The sequence below is a fragment of the Engraulis encrasicolus genome, chromosome 24 (genome assembly GCF_034702125.1).
Source record: "Engraulis encrasicolus isolate BLACKSEA-1 chromosome 24, IST_EnEncr_1.0, whole genome shotgun sequence".
NCBI lineage: Eukaryota > Metazoa > Chordata > Actinopteri > Clupeiformes > Engraulidae > Engraulis > Engraulis encrasicolus.
The window spans coordinates 40,935,999-40,952,491 of record NC_085880.1 but is presented as its reverse complement, the minus strand read 5'-3'; the positions used below and the strand labels follow the sequence as shown (position 1 = coordinate 40,952,491).

At 44.9% G+C, this 16,493-nt stretch overlaps 1 protein-coding gene across 1 annotated transcript in view; it reads left to right on the top strand.

Moving 5' to 3' along the window:
* Positions 1 to 16,493, top strand: part of LOC134441102 (regulating synaptic membrane exocytosis protein 1-like) — a 179,044-nt gene that overhangs the window by 2,903 nt on the left and 159,648 nt on the right. The window contains 1 exon segment of the mRNA XM_063191293.1: positions 11,492 to 11,570. Within this exon segment, the coding sequence (XP_063047363.1) occupies positions 11,492 to 11,570 (79 nt within the window).

Below are 16,493 nucleotides of genomic sequence, written 5' to 3'. Positions count from 1 at the left end.
AATGGGGTTAGACAGGAAACGCATGTCAAGGCAAAATGTGGATATTGTCAGTGATTAATCAACAGGAAAAATCGCAAATAAAACACATCACAGACATACTGTGTAACACAAGTGTGTTATCGAAACATCTGCCTTCTAGCCTTGCTTGCAGATGTTTTATAGTGAAAAGAAGTCTGCACACTGTAGCTCCGCTTTGAAAATGTTTTCAGGTCATACAATGTTTAGTTTCCACTATGCGGACTTCTACTCTTTTCACTATCCGATGCGCCTTTGTCCTGCACCTGACCTCAGAGAGGTGGGATGTGCATATTCTTACTCTTATGCAGATGTTTTATGTCACAAATTTGGCCTTCATTCAGATAAAGCAGACCATCCAGGCTCATCCTACCCTCATCCTATCCTACCATGGAAGATTTTTTTGGTCTTTTTTTTTTTTTTTTTTTTTTGCATGTACTGAATGTGAGGGCGTTCTGCTGATATTGTGCTTTTTCGGGAAACTAACTTTTTGCAAAGTGTTCAGCGACGTGTGATTTCTCACCTTCTGTTGCATGCTGGGGTGACAGCGGAGACTGAGCCACCTGATCAGTGGGAGGCAGAGAGAGGATGGAAACAACTCTTTGGAGTTAATCCCATTCTTCCACTCTCTCTCTTAGGATATAGTTACACGCGTATGGTTATTTTTGAAAGTCCTTTGGTTTTGGCCTCTAGTCAACACGTAAATGGCGTTTTAAAATGCTAATTTCAAAACGTTGCCCTTTAAAATATTTCAGTTTGAGGTCTGTAACACATCTATCACAGTGGAGTTTTCATTTTTATCCACGTCAAGTTTACACGTAAACAGATTAAAAAAAAAATATCCCTATTTAAAAATACAGATCTGCATATAGGCCTACGTGTAAGCACCACCTCATTCTCACATTTTTGTGTCACATTTTCTCTGTTCTGTCTCTTTGTCTCTGTTATGTCTCTCTATTTCTGTCTCTCCTCTGCTCTCCTCTGCTCTCCTCTCCTGTCCTCTCCTCCTCTCCTGTTCTCTCCTCCTCTCCTGTTCTCTCCTCTCCTCCTCTCCTCTCCTCTCCTCTCCTCTCCTCTTCTCCTGTACTCTCCTCCTCTTCTGTCCTCTCCTCCTCTCCCGGACCATCACTGCTGTTTCTCCCTTACTCCTGCAATCTGCCTCACTGCTTTAAAGGACAAATATGATTGGCCTGTTGTGTTTTTTTTTTTTATCAAAGTTGTTTTACCCATGTTACCTCACTCGGTAGCCATCTTGGCAACGCTGCGATTTTGGATTGGGACACTGGTTTCACACCGTCTTGGCCGGTATGGGTGGGATTTTGGTTGTGTGTACTCGTGATGCAAGCACTGTATAGCCCTCCCGGCCGGCACGGCCTGAAACTAGTGAGTCCCATTTCGGATTAGTAAGACCAGACCCTCTGAATGAGGGCTGTCGGAAAATTGTAGCTCGCAAAAATCACATGGTTAAAACTGCCATGAAAAGTTGATTAGAATAGCATGTTTAGTTGCTTCTTGTGAATTAAGATAAAGCCTCTTACTGAAGATGGGCCTGTCGACAGGCCTATTCACTTTTAACTGAAAACACTAAACTACTCCATAACAACATTGCTATGACAGTGCAGACAGTCTTATGTAACCAACGATTAAGACTTGGTGATTACCATTTTGGTGACTCTAGGTGATAACAGGTTAGGAGGACGACCCAAGGGTTAGGACCCCAGGAAGACTAGCAAACTGCTATAGCACAAGCTAATGTCGATTTTTTAAATTAAAAAATAAATAAATAAATAAATAAATAAATAACAGAGGCTCTGCGTTAAAGAGTTAAAGCCACTCTTCTCACAGGTTATTTTGACAGTGCGCAGGCGTAGTGCTTCCACAACGGCAGGCGATGAACAGTGGAGTATGAAGCTGCAACATGATGGGAATGCTGTTTGCTCGATTCCGCATAATGATTGGCTGTTGGCAGTGGGGCAGGCGGGATATTTGCACACACCCGACATACTGCCGTTGCGAACTGTCCCCATTCATTCCCATGGGCGATTTCATCATTGAGACAACTTCCCTATTACAGTAACATTATGCCCATCATCCCATTTCAAACTGGTAGTTAATACCGTGTGAATAAGGTATATATGAAACTGGACATAAGTCTGTGTTGTGTATTCCCCATTTAGTTTGTTAGTTACTTACTTACTTACTTACAACCTGGGAATAGATTGACTCACACTTGCAGCATGGTAACACGTCACTTACATGTAAATCTTGCCTCCTCATTCTTTTCAGTGTTTATTGTTGTGTCCAAGCAGGAACATACACATTTTAACCCTATTGTGTGTTTGATGAAGGAAGCCGAACAATCAAAAGATGACTCAGACTACTGCGGTATAGTGGTGGTGCAGTTCTTCTACTGGCATTGACGACACCATTAATGAGCATGTGTCAGTCACTCCCTGTACTGTAGAACGGCAGTATAACAAGTCCTAAACTTGTCAATCTGACTATGCTGCGGTCAATACAATGTGTACTGTCTTAAGAAGTGGATGGATCTAATCTACTTTAGAGGAGCTGGCACTTGCTTCCATAGTTTAATTTAATGCTGGTTTTAGCCGAGTGATTCTTAGTGAAGTGCATATAGAAAAAGATGCATTTGGCAATATGTTGTGCTTACAGTAAGAATTTTGCTTATGTCTTGGCAGCTATAGATATGTCAGATACTGTATGTGGCGAAGAACAGACTCGGATAATGTTACTGAATAATGAATGAATCTACGATATGACGTATTATCCATTTGTCCTCATGCAATTCCTGCAGTGTGTTCGCTGTCATGTACTGCATATATCATACAGGACATGCTCAGCCCAGAGAGGACGGCTACTAGTACTTTTCCATGTAGTTCTTTGTAAGCCTTATTATCATCGACATTCAAATCTCTTCAAGGCTTGTTCTGACCAAGAATGTATCAATTAACATTTCCCAAACGGCATGGTTGACGCACCTCCCTTGGTTTGCTAGTGGTTGTTTGCTTCCTGACAAAGTGGGAGGAGTTCCTGATTTTTCGGGAGCTCAGAAAGTACTTGCATTGCTCTTGACTGGCAACGCTGAAGGCTAGTTCTTTGTAGCCTCTCAGTGCAGATGGGTCGCTGGCGGGCCTATTCACTATTTGCTGAAAATACTCAACTTCATCATAACAGCATTGCTATGACATTACCGAACAGATTAAGACATAGGCATTCCAATTTCGGTGACAGCAAGGTTATAATCTATTTTCTGCGCTAAGGGGTTAGAGTTGATTATTCTTCTTACCCACTTCTCCATCACCCTCCCTGCCATCACCCTCCCTGCCTTTAAAATGGTAAAAACATGTCAGTTGATCCAGTGCGCTCTCTCACCAAAGGTGAGCATTAACGTCAGTGCATGGATACGGCACTTTGCACTAAATGTTATGGGTTATGGGCTACTTACTTATGTGACTGGCCCTGGCCTTGTAATTTTAGACTGAGAAGTTTTTTTAAATTTCATGGCAGGATAAACAACAATCGAAACGTCACCCTATCCTCCCATGAAATGAAAAAAAAAAACAAAGAGCAAAGAAAAAAGGATTTTTAGTGTGCGGACCGCTCACTCTGAAATTACAGACAATATTTGTTCTGTACCTTTTCCTGGGATGTGCATCTTCACCTTCAACTGGCCCTCCTCACTGCTTGGGCGTTTGAAGACTCTCACGGAAGGAATCTCGTATTCGTGATACACCTGGCCCACAGTAGCCGGTGACCTCACTCGTTCATTCCTTCTTTCCTGTCCTGTAAGAGTGGCAGGAAGTACCCTGGCCTTGCCAGACATAAGCATTACATTATTACATGACATGACATTACAATTAGCTGACACTTTTTTATCCAAAGCGATTTACAGTACAGGGTATTGATTACAGTCCCTGGAGGAGTGTGTGGTTAGGGTACCTCAGCCATGTAGTGCTGTAGGGAGTGGAAGGGTGGGAACCGAACCTGCAACCCTCTGATGTAAAGCCCATCTACACGGCATGCTACACGGATCCATTGACTTTCACTAGCTTAGCGACATATTCCCTCTTTTAACTTGTCTTACAGCAAGACAACGCTTAACATGAAAAATAAGACACTTTACCACCTTTATAAACCCCAGCCAACGGTATTAAGTCCCAAAATACTGGCATACTCCTTTAACCACTAGGCCACGGCTGCCCTCCCACCACTGAGTGCGTATACATGCAGTTCAGTATCCCGAATATGATCGGGATATTAAGTATCCCGAATTTGCGTTTGCGCATATAAACACTTCAGTATCCCGAATAAGTGCTTACTGAGAAATACTGAGAAATCGGGATATGCTAGGTGGAGTTCTCCGAAAGAAGCCGGGATACTGACGCATGTATACACCAGAGACGTTCTCAATTTAGAATAGAGAATCTTTGTATACACCTTATCCCGAATACAGGGGCTTCCCGTAGAACGCTGTTGCTGGTATCCAGGCTACACGCATTTGAAGAGAATTCTATTACGGCCAAGAATGTAGACTGGGATATAACGTTCTGTGCGCATATAAACACCTTATCCCGAATATGATCATAACCGGGATATGCCTCATATTCGGGATACTGAACTGCATGTAAACGCACTCACTGTGTTTCTCGAATCGGCTGTTCCAGACCCTCTTGAAAATCAGTGGTATTTACTTGGACTGAAATACTTAAGCTCAAAATTCAAAAGCTTTTTGAGCCTTTTGAGAGATAGTGAAATGACAACATAACAAAATTAGGATGTCGTGTTTTACAGTGTATTAAGTGCATTAGAGTGCACTGGCGCTAGCAGTAGTACCTTTCTCCATGTGGAAGAGATGCTAACTGTAAGTTGGATTACTTGAACTATTTTTATTTTAAGTTCAAAATTCAAAAACTTACCAGAGCTTGTTATTTTGAAGAGACAGTGAGTGGATATAACTACATTAGGATGCCATGTGTTACAGTACTGTATATAAAGTGCATTAGAGTGCACTGGCTAGTGCTAGCAGTAGTACCTTGCTCTGTGTGGAAGAGATGCTAACTCTAAGTTGTATTGCTTAAACTATTTTTTATTTCATTTCAAAATTCAGAAACTTCTCAGAGATTGTTATTTTGAAGAGACAGTGAGTGGATATGACTAAATTAGGATGGCTTGTTTTACAGTACTGTATACTAGTAAGTGAAGAATTCTTGCACACCTCCTTGGTCAGGTGCGTAGGAGTGGAACCCCTAGGTCACCAACGTTAAAGCAAAGAAAGCTCCCGCACACTGTTCACATTTGCATGGTTTAATGCAAATGTGAACAGTGTGCGGGAGCTTTCTTTGCTTTACAGTACTGTATATAAAGTGCATTAGAGTGCACTGGCTAGTGCTAGCAGTAGTACCTTGCTCTGTGTGGAAGAGATAATGATAAGTTCTATTACTTAAAAAAGGGCATGGCTATACCAGGCGAGATGGGAAGGAACTTGGAAGGATGTCCCTACCCAAGGTGCCCACTGTCTGCCAGGGCCACCTCTGTGCCACAGCCTGTGCAAGGAAGTCTGGGAAATGAATAGAAGAGAGGGAGGAAAGAGAAGGGAAGAGAAGAGAAGGGTGGGGAAGAGAAGAGAAGGGTGGGGAAGAGAAGAGAAGGGTGGGGGAAGACAAGACGTCAGGTGAATTGAGGCAGCCAGGAAGGAAGGAGCAGTGATGGGAGGATAAAGAGGGGAGGGGGAGGAAGGAGGGAGAGGGGCACAGTTGGAGTCTTGGTACAGTACAGGTGAGAGTCAGAGGACAGCCACAGTCTGTGTCAAGAAATCTGGTGAATGAAGGGAGGGTCGATTGCTGAAGGACGGCAGGGGAATGTAGGGAGGCCGGAAGGAGAAATAAGGATAGAGGGAGTAGGAGGGAGAGGGGGCACAGTGGGAGTCTTGGTACAGTACAGGTGAGAGACAGAGGACAGCCAGGAATTCTGGTGAATAAGGAAGGGAGACAGGAAGGAGAAATGATGGAAACAGAGAGGAGGTAGGGGAAGGTAAGGGAGGGGAGGGAGGTATTGGGAGGTAAGGTAAGGGAGGAGGGGAGAGGGGGGAGGTAGGGGAAGGTAAGGGAGGAGGGGAGCAGAGAGGAGGTATGGGAGGAGGGAGGGGGGCACAGTTGGAGGCTTGGTACAGTACAATCAGGCCCGCCGACAGGGGGGGACAAAAGGGTATGTTGTCCCGGACCCAGGGAGAGAGGGGACCCAGAATTGGGTCTTCACGACATTATACTATATGTATTGAGAGGGGGGCCCTTTCAGAGGATTTTGTCCTGGGCCCAGTCAAGGCTGTCAGCGGCCCTGGGTACAGTACTGTACAGTACAGCTTAGAGACAGAGGACAGCCACAGTCTGTGTCAGGAAATCTGGTGAATGAAGGCAAGACGGATCGGTGGAGGACGGCAGGTGAATGTATTGTAGGGAGGAGGGAAGGAGAAATGAGGGGTGTGTGTGTGTGTGTGTGTGGGGGGGGGGTGCACAGTTGGAGGCGGGGTACAGTAAAGGGAACCGAGGACAGTCTATGCACTGTAAAGCACTGCAGCCAGTTAAACATAAAAAAGTAAGTTGCCCTGCTGCCATGAGTTAGATGAACTTGAGTTGAGCCTCGAGTTGAGTTAACTTTAAGTACAAACTTAACCCCTTAGCGCAGAGCCTATGTTATAGCAGTACTGTCAATTCTTACTTAAAAATCTGTTACTTAATCAAAATCTGTTACTTTTTTTGGTACTGTCATAGCAATGTTGTTATGATGTAGTTGAGTATTTTCAGCAAATAGTGAATATGCCCGCTGGCGACCCCATCTGCAGTAGTAGGCTACGGCAGCAGGGTGACTTACCTTTTTTGCGCTTGACTGCCTTGTAATGTTTTACAGTGTGCAAGGGAAGTCCGGATGGAGGGAGTCAGGTGAATGGAGGGAGAGAGGAAGGATAATTGAAGGAGGGAATATGGAGGGAGAAGGGGAGGGCACAATTGGAGTTTGAGTACAGGACAATAGAGAGGTAGAGGACAGTTCAGTCAGAGAGAGTAGAGAGAGAGAGGTTCCATTGGTCCATTGTTTCTGGGTTCTATTATTGCAGTGGGGAGGGGGGGAAATCCCCCTTTAGGCAGACCTAGGCAGACCAGGACTGTTCTATTCAATGCTAGGAGTATTATGACACGCCCCTTTAGGCAGACCGGAACCTGGTCATGTTAGGTGCCCATAGCAACCTATTATATTGGCATATCTCTATACTTAAAGAATCTCTGGTTCAGCCCTCACTCAGTGGCTGGGCTGGGCTTGGCAGCGATGTGATGTGCTGGAGCACTTATGCCTCTTTTTCACATCCGGTTTTCCGCGGCTTCCACTTTTCGCTTTACGTGAGCTGTGTCGTGCCTTTTCGAAAAGCAGAAAGTGGCAGACGAGTCATGATTTGTTGAGCTGTAGGCCTACGAGAAAACTTACAGTGGAAAAGAGGCATTATCTGTGATGTGCTGTGCTGTGCTGGGCTGTGCTGTGCTGTGCTGTGCTGTGCTGTGCTGTGCTGGGCTGTGCTGGGCTGGGCTGGGCTGTGCTCTGCTGTGCTGTGCTGTGCTGTGCTGTGCTGTGATGTGCTGTGCTGTGCTGGGCTGGAGCACTGGAATGGGCTGGGCTGGTCTGAGCTGGGATGGGCTAGGCTACAATACTCTGGGGTGGGCTAGTAGGGCTGGGCTGGGCTGGACTAGGCTGGGCTGGCTTAGGTTGGGCTGGGTTGGGTTGGGTTGGGCTGGGCTGGGCTGGGCTGGGCTGGGATGGGATGGGCTGGGCTGGGCTGTGCTGGGCTAGTAGGACTGGGCTGGGTTGAGCTGGGCTGGGCTGGGTTAGTAGGGCTGGGCTGAGCTGTGCTGGGCTGGGTTGGGCTGAGCTGGGCTGGGCTAGTAGGACCGGGCTGGTCTGGGCTTGGTTGGGCTGGGCTGGGCTGGGCTGGGCTGGGTTGGGCTGGGCTGGGCTGGGCTGGGCTGGGCTGGGCTGGGCTGGGCTAGTAGGACTGGGCTGGGCGGAGCTGGGCTCGACTGGACAGGACTGGTGCTTCGCTTGGCTTGGCTTGGCTTGGCTTGGCTTGGCTTGGCTTGGCTGGGCTGGGCTGGGCTGGGTTGGGCTGGGCTGGGCTGGGCTGTGCTGACAGTTGTTTGGGAGCAGCTCTAGGTCACCAGTGGAGCATTCAACTGGACCATGATATCATTTCCCTGATGAGCTTTTATGCTGTCTGCCTAGAGATGGATGGGGGGCCTTACACACACACACACGCTTGCTTACTTACTTACTTACTCTCTCTCTCTCTCTCTCTCTCTCTCTCACACACACACACACACACACACACACACACACACACACACACACACACACACACACACACACACACACACATACACACACACACACACACACACACACACACAAGCTCACACACTCAACAAACACACGCATGCATGCATGCATGTGCACACACACACACAGTGCAGTGGAGCCAGTTGGACTTTCAGAATCGTTCACATGTTGGATGCTTCATTTACAGTAAGCATGGCTTCTCTGACACTGTCTTCATGTGGTTTGGGCCCTGTGGTGTGCATCATTGCAGTTTATTAGTGATGGGTGTGAAAGTAGTTGTATGAGCACACAAGGGTAATCACCCGCATTCACGCATGCTCACACGCATTCATGAACGAACACACACACACAGACACACAGACACACAGACACACACACACACACACACAAACACACACACACACACACACACACACACACACACACACACACACACACACACACACACACACACACACACACACACACAAAGAAGGACACAGGCCTATGTACAGACATACTGTACATGCATACGTACATTACATACATTACATAACATTATGCAGTCTTATGACTGAGGTCATATTTACTATTTTACACTCAGTAGCTTACCGTGAACACTGTACAGTATGAGAACGGCATGACACAAAAATGTCTTGTGAAGCACTTGTCCATGTTCTCCACTGTCATCACTGCTCCCGGTCCTAAATAAGAACCACTGCAGCAGATGCCGTACTCAAGACTTTCCTCTTAATGATGTCATTGATCTTATTTAAGGGAAAGCTATAACTTATGTTTACATTAGCCAAGCATTCGCTATGCAGGAATAACCCTCCCCCTCCCCCCTCCCCCCCCCCACACACACAGTACCCCGTCACCCCCCCTACCTTCCTCATTTCTAAATGAGAAAGTTGGCAAAGCTAAACGTACCGAGTGTCCTGGTGGTCAGAGTGTGCTGTGGTCACTCTAAATAACACTGTCTATTGCAAATGGAAATAAATGCAGAGACATGCAGGTGCAGGCCCAGCGAGCTCACCATCAGATGAAGAGTTTCATTTGCAAAATGACTTAAACGCCATTTTTGACTTTTTTGTATTTTGTTATTGTTCAACACAGACGCTTTTGCACACCTCTGTAGTTGGGCAGTTGCGTAGGATATTATTCCAGTGGGGTTGTCATTCAAGTTTAAAGAAATCCTGCACACTGTCCACACTGTCCATTAAAGTTTGGTGATTTGAATGGACAGTGTGCAGGATTTCTTTACACTTGTATTTTGTTATTGGAAATGACTGATCACATGTCCTTTTTATCTAAATGTGATTTTTTTTGCCATTCCAATATTTTGGGAACATACTTTTTAAACTCAATGCAATAAGACAGCCTCAAGGGCCGTAAACAGCCCTCGAGACATAGGTTCCCCACCCCTGCTTTAAACCAAACTTGACAGACATGGGATGCCCGACGGAGCTCTCCTGACTCAGACAGTAGCCAGGTTTAAAAAAGATTGGCCAGGGCCTGACGAAGTACCAGGCAGGGCTTTTCCAAATTCGCCTGTCGGGAATCAATCGTTCTTATTTAATAATCTGGGAATCGATGCCACCGCTGCCTGGAAAGAAGTGAGGAGAGGTTGGGATGCATCACCGCTCTAATGAATGAGTTGACAGTAGCCACCCCTCCTATCCTATCCTATGTCAGCGAAAGCTAATTTAGCATTGATGAAGTGATGTTTCATCATGACCACACACTGCTTTAAAAGTTGTTTTTGCTGTGTCATGTTAGCAACGTGTGAGTAACGTTTTGGGATCAATGAGTACGACGAGCAGTTAGCTTAGAAGTAATTGCTCTCAGTCCACCTACTTTGTGCTGCTGTGTAATTCACTAAAGTCGAATAATTGGTTGCTGTGTGCCTTTAAAGTGTGACTGGGGTCTTTGAGACCGGAGTGAATGAGAGGGTGAGAAGAACACGTCTTACATGGTACTCAAAAATAATTGGTTCAAAATGACTGCTTTTGCACACCTCTGTCGTTGGATAGGTGTGTAGGATATTATCCCAGTGGGGTTGTCATTTCATTCAATTGTAAATAAATCCCGCACACTGTCCATTCCACCAACAAACTTCAATACACCGCTTCGGATGACCGAAACGTTGTGTTAAAGTTTGTTGGTGGAATGGATAGTGTGCGGGATTTATTATTTTTTCTCAAACATTTCTTAATTGAAATTGTATTATTTTACATAGCAACCCACAACCACCTCAAACCGAAGGCACATACACACATAAATAAATAGTAATAAAAAGCAAAAACAGAAAACACAATAATCATCATCATCCCAATAATTAAAAATGAACTAGTAACAATATAAATTCCCATTCAAATTCCCACAGTATCCCCGCCCTCTATTTCAATGCAGGATTTATTTACACTTGACTGAAAAATAAGCGATCAGAGGTTGTTTTACAAGAGGAGGTGGGGGCCAACTGATCTTGTTATGACCCATCTTCATGCGCATGTTGTGTAGGGTTGGTCACCCTCTTTTGGAACAATCAATCAATGGCATTTGAACCTTCAAAAGGACACTGGAGATAACCACTTTGCATCTCTCTCTCTCTCTCTCTCTCTCTCTCTCTCTCTCTCTCTCTCTCTCTCTCTCTCTCTCTCTCTCTCTCTCTCTCTCTCTGTACGCTGAGGGAAGGGGATGGAACTGACGAGTGTGTGTGTGTGTGTGTGTGTGTGTGTGTGTGTGTGTGCGTGTGCGTGTGCGTGTGCGTGTGCGTGTGCGTGTGTGTGTGTGTGTGTGTGTGTGTGTGTGTGTGTGTGTGTGTATTGTACCCTTTTTACTAGTGCCACGTTTCAAAATAAATGGGTGTTAAAAATCAAAATCTCTCCCTCTCTCCCTCTCTCTCTCTCTCTCTCTCTCTCTCTCTCTCTGTCTTTCTCTCTCTCTCGCTCTCTCTCTCTCTCTCTCTGTCTTTCTCTCTCTCTCTCTCTCTCTCTCTCTCTCTCTCTCTCTCTCTCTCTCTCTCTCTCTCTCTCTCTCGCTCTCTCTCTCGCTCTCTCTCGCTCTCTCTCGTGCTCTCTCTCTCTGACCACTTTTGTAGAGAGGAAGCGCCTGTGCAAGTCAAACAAGTGAACCTGGTTGGGAAGGCCAAGCCACCTCAGCAAAATGACATCAGGTAAGTTAGCACGTGATGCGTTTGTCGTCTGTTATTGTGGGTTTGTTCATGACACATACTGTATGTATGGCAGCATCAGCTGTATAAATGTGTGTGTGGTAAGAAGAAAGGATGGAGATGTGTACCACTCAAAATACAGAGTAGTCAGAGTAAAGTTTGTAAGGCCCTAGATGTCACTTAACATTAAAATACTGAGAGCAAAAATCTGGTTCAAGCAGATATATTGCGCATACATGTATGTCAACAGGTTTTGGTTCAACATCCTGTATGAGCATGCATTTTCATTAACCCCTTTTTACAGAGCCTGTGTTATAACCTTATTGTCCTCAAAATTGCAATGACCAAGCCTTAATCCAAAATGTATTAAGGCACTCGATAATGTCATGGCAATGTTGTTATGATGTAGTTGAGTCTACAGTACGGGCCTACGGTGGGCCCATCTGTGAAAAAAGGCTATGAGACAATCGAAGAAAAAACACAAAGGTTTCTCCCATGCCACTCTTTTACTTCGTCATGAATTTACAACTCTGACAACTGTGCTCTGACAACGTTTTGGAAATGTCTTTCAAAACAGGACTACTATATAAAGAAAGAGGTGTCGCGGGTGCAATCACCCACCCACGTGCCATAAATGAGAAGGCGCAACAAAAACTAAAGATGCTTAATTTAGTTGGCATTGTTATTTTAGTGATTTTTAGAGACTCTCTTAACAGCTTTCTCCCTCTTTCTCTGTCTCTCTGTCTCTCTCTCTCTCTCTCTCTCTCTGTCTCTCTCTCTCTCTCTCTCTCTCTCTCTCTCTTTCTCATCCTCTCGTTTTTCAGTGGAAGCCCGTTGTTTGTTTCTTTACATACTTAAGTTTCCACCATTGCTCTCTGCTCTTCTGACTCTCTCTGTGGGAACACAGGGGAATAAGAACACTTTTCATGGTGATATTGTTCTGTCCTTGCCGATGAAAAACACATGTGCGCACACACACACATGCGCGTGCGCACGCACACACACACACACACACACACACACACACACACACACACACACACACACACACACACACACACACACACACACACACACACACACACACACACACACAGAAACTCTCTCTCACACACACACACACACACACACACACACACACACACACACACACACACACACACACACACACACACACACACACACACACACTCACACACACACACAGAACAAAGGATAAATAAATAAAGCGACGCTAAAGAGAAAGAAAACAAACACAGTCTTCTCCTGCACAGCTTCAGAGGACTGCATGGCGAGGGTGACAATTATGCCACATTAAAATATTCATGTGCATCAGTCGGCAGCGTCAGCAGCACGCAGGAGAGGCCTGGATTTCTGGTTGTGTGTGTGTTTGTGTGTGTGTGTGTGTGTGTGTGTGTGTGTATGTGTGTTTGTGTGTGTGTGTGTGTGTGTGTGTGTGTGTGTGTGTGTGTGTGTGTGTGTGTGTGTGTGTGTGTGTGTGTGTGTGTGTGTGTGTGTGTGTGTGTGTGTGTGTGTGTGTGTGTTTGCGCGCACATGCGTGGGTGTGTGCGTGGCTGCGTGCATGCGTGGTTACGTGCATACGTGGGTGTGTGTGTGTGTGTGAGAAAGAGAGAGAGAGAGAGAGAGTGAGAGAGAGAGAGAAAGAGAGAGAGAGAATGCATGGGGTGACTACTAGTCAACTAGTTGTACTTCCTTGTCTGTCTCTGCTGTTGTGCGTCGCCTTGAATACCCATCAGCAGACTGACTGACAGCAAATGGGTGAGTTGTCCCAAGCCCAATGACAGGGAGGGTCCCAAATTGAGTTCAATGTGCATTGTGGGTACCCTGTACACCAGGGCTATTCAAATGGCGGCCCTGGGGCCAGATGCAGCCCTTGGACAGCAAGGTTCTGGCCCCCCACAAGCCCTTTCAAATACAGAATTGTTTTTTTTGGAATTTAGAGATAAAAGTATGGGCTCCATTATCATGCTGAAACGGGACACGGGACGTTAAAATGCAGGAAATTACATCTAAGAAATGCAACATTTTCTGGGGGAGGACCCCCAAACCCTCCACTTCAATGAAGTCTCCCATAATTTTTTCATTGATAGTCGGCAAGCATAATACATACGTATAGTTCGGCCCCTTTACTGGGAGGAATTTGAAAAAATTGCCCTCTTTGGAATATAATTGAATACCCCTGCTGTACACGGTTCTTGAGATGTGTGTATTACTTGGTATTTACTTTGTAATTACCCAGTAGATTCCATGCAACTTCTCTCTGTCACCCTGTCTGCTACGCAGAAAATGCACAGTAATTACTGTACTGTAAAGTAAAGCCGTTACCACATTGTTTATGTATTGCGGTGGGGGCCCTTTAGATATTTTTTTTGGTCTTTAACGACTTTATTGATGGTAGGATAGTGTGAGAGGTGGAGAGGCAGCGAATGGGGAGAGAGACGGAGAAGGGTCGGCAAATGACCCGGGACGGGAATCGAACCCGGGTCAGCCGCATGGTTGACGAGTGCCCTACCGGTTGGCCACGGCAGGGCCAAAGTGGGGGCCCTTTTAGGTGACAAAGGAGTCACTGACTGTACAGGTCTTCCACATATTACCGTCAGTCTGTTGTGATCAAGTGCCTTCACTTATCAAATTATCTTTAGGTAATTAGGTCACTGCTCCGCTTCCCTCATATTCACATCATCAGCTCTTCTTATATAAGAGCAGACACCTCTCGTGATAGACAGGCAACGTTAATAATAGCATCACGTTACATTTAGCTGACACTCTGATTCAGAGTGACGTACAGTAAATTAGGCACATGGAGGGGAAGTCAGTGTGGAGTAGCATGGGACTGGGGCTGTGTTATAAAAGTAAGAGTATGTACATCCCACCTCTCTAAGGCCATGTGCTGGCTGGGTCATGGAATTTCTGGACTATCATGGAATTTCATAAATGTTTTTCCAGTCATGGAAAGTCATGAAATTTTACCATTTTGCATGCACAGTCATGAAATATAATGGCATTTTCTTAACAGTTGTGTAAAAGCAAAAACGTTTTTGTTTGGTGTACTTCATTGTTTCTTACTACTTATACTACAACGCTTCGCCAGAGACAGTTAAGTTTTGCACTCTGATGTGCAACATTTTAGAATGCAATGAGCCCACTGAAGTCTGGCGGTGGCTCGGTGTCGGCTCTAGGGGAGAAGATAATCTTCAGTTTTCACACTTAAAAAAACTTTTTAACATCATTTCTTTTTTCCGAAATGGTCAATGGAATTCTGTTTTTTGGGTCTGGAAAGTCATGGAAAATCATGGAATTTTATATCTGAATTAGAGTGGGAACCCTGACAAAGTGTAGTGTAGTAGTGTAGGCATTGTTTTTGGACCCATGTCTTATCTACTGTATGACTAGAGGGTGGAGTATGTGTCTCTGGGTAGTGACTAGTGATTACGCCCTATCCATCTTACCTGTGCTCAGCGGAACATGTGACTTTTAAAAATGACACATGCTACCCAAGGCAAGGCAAGGCAAGTTTATTTGTATAGCACATTTCATACAGGGGTGCAACTCAATGTGCTTCACAAAAAACCCACAATCACATGCCTGATGAAGACCCTGTTGGATCGAAACGTTGTATGACCTGAATACATTTTCAAAGCGGAGCTACAGTGTGCAGACTTCTACTTTTTCCACTGGGCTGTGTTACCCTGAGTGAAAACACAGCTGGCCAGGGCTGTCTTGAAGACTCACACATGTGATGGAGTACGCAGAGACTGAATTTCGTTGTGTGCTTTGTAATCACAGTGACAAATTGGAAGCACTTTCACTCTGACTTTCAGATGCTTTGCTCAAGGACAATTCATGCTTGAAGGTGCAGAAAAGCCACCCTCCTTTTTCCCCAACTGCTGCAGGCAATCTTAACATTAACCATTTGAATTTATTTGATTTTGATTCATCTCAGATTTTGTTAAGATAAATCAAACAGCCTCAACAAAGTCAACAAAACAAAATAATATCAATAAAAAAACAGTTAACACACCTACAAAAGGAGTGGGAAGAAGCATAGTTTATTGAATCCCACTCCTACACATTCAAAATATAATACATATTACTTTTGATGACTTCTATGTAATTCAAAACTATGCCATACATGTTATACATGCATATCCATTTCACTAAAAACAACAATGCAAAACCATGGGACTACATACTATATGGGAGGCACTTCATACTGGTTTGCTGGCCAGTCTTATAAGCAGTCATTCTCAAGCCATATAGATGGTTTCTAGACACTAGGCGTGTGTACAATTGTGGTCAATAATTTTGGAATGAGGAGTCTGCACACTTAAAATCCTTTTCTCTTAGTGTTTTTATTATTCAAAAAATACAGTCAGCTTTTGTCCTGCACCTTTTCCTGGGATATGAACAATCTTCACCTTCAACTCAATGGGCGCATTCCAATATGCAACCTTGCGTCCTCCACTTGTGCTTGTGACCTCACGTTTTGCTGATGCCCCGCCTCCATGGAGAAAACAATTAAGTTTCCCCGCTGTAAGGCTAGCCACAAGCATTTTTGGGTGACTATTCTTCATTCACCATCCAGTTCTCAAATGAGAAAATGACTTTACAATTCAGCATTTGTGAGATATTGAAATATAATGCTGTTGTCAGTGATGTCATCATGACATATTACTTCCTGGTACCAGGCCACAAGCACAAGTGGAGGACGCAAGGTCACATATTGGAACACACACAATGTGTAATGTGTGATCAATGGCAAATTCAAATGAGCGCTGGTCTTGGTGCTGAAACGACCCAGTAGAGAAGCAGAAGCCTCATGCAATTGTGTGTGTGTGTGTGTGTGTGTGTGTGTGTGTGTGTGTGTGTGTGTGTGTGTGTGTGTGTGTGTGTGTGTGTGTGTGTGTGT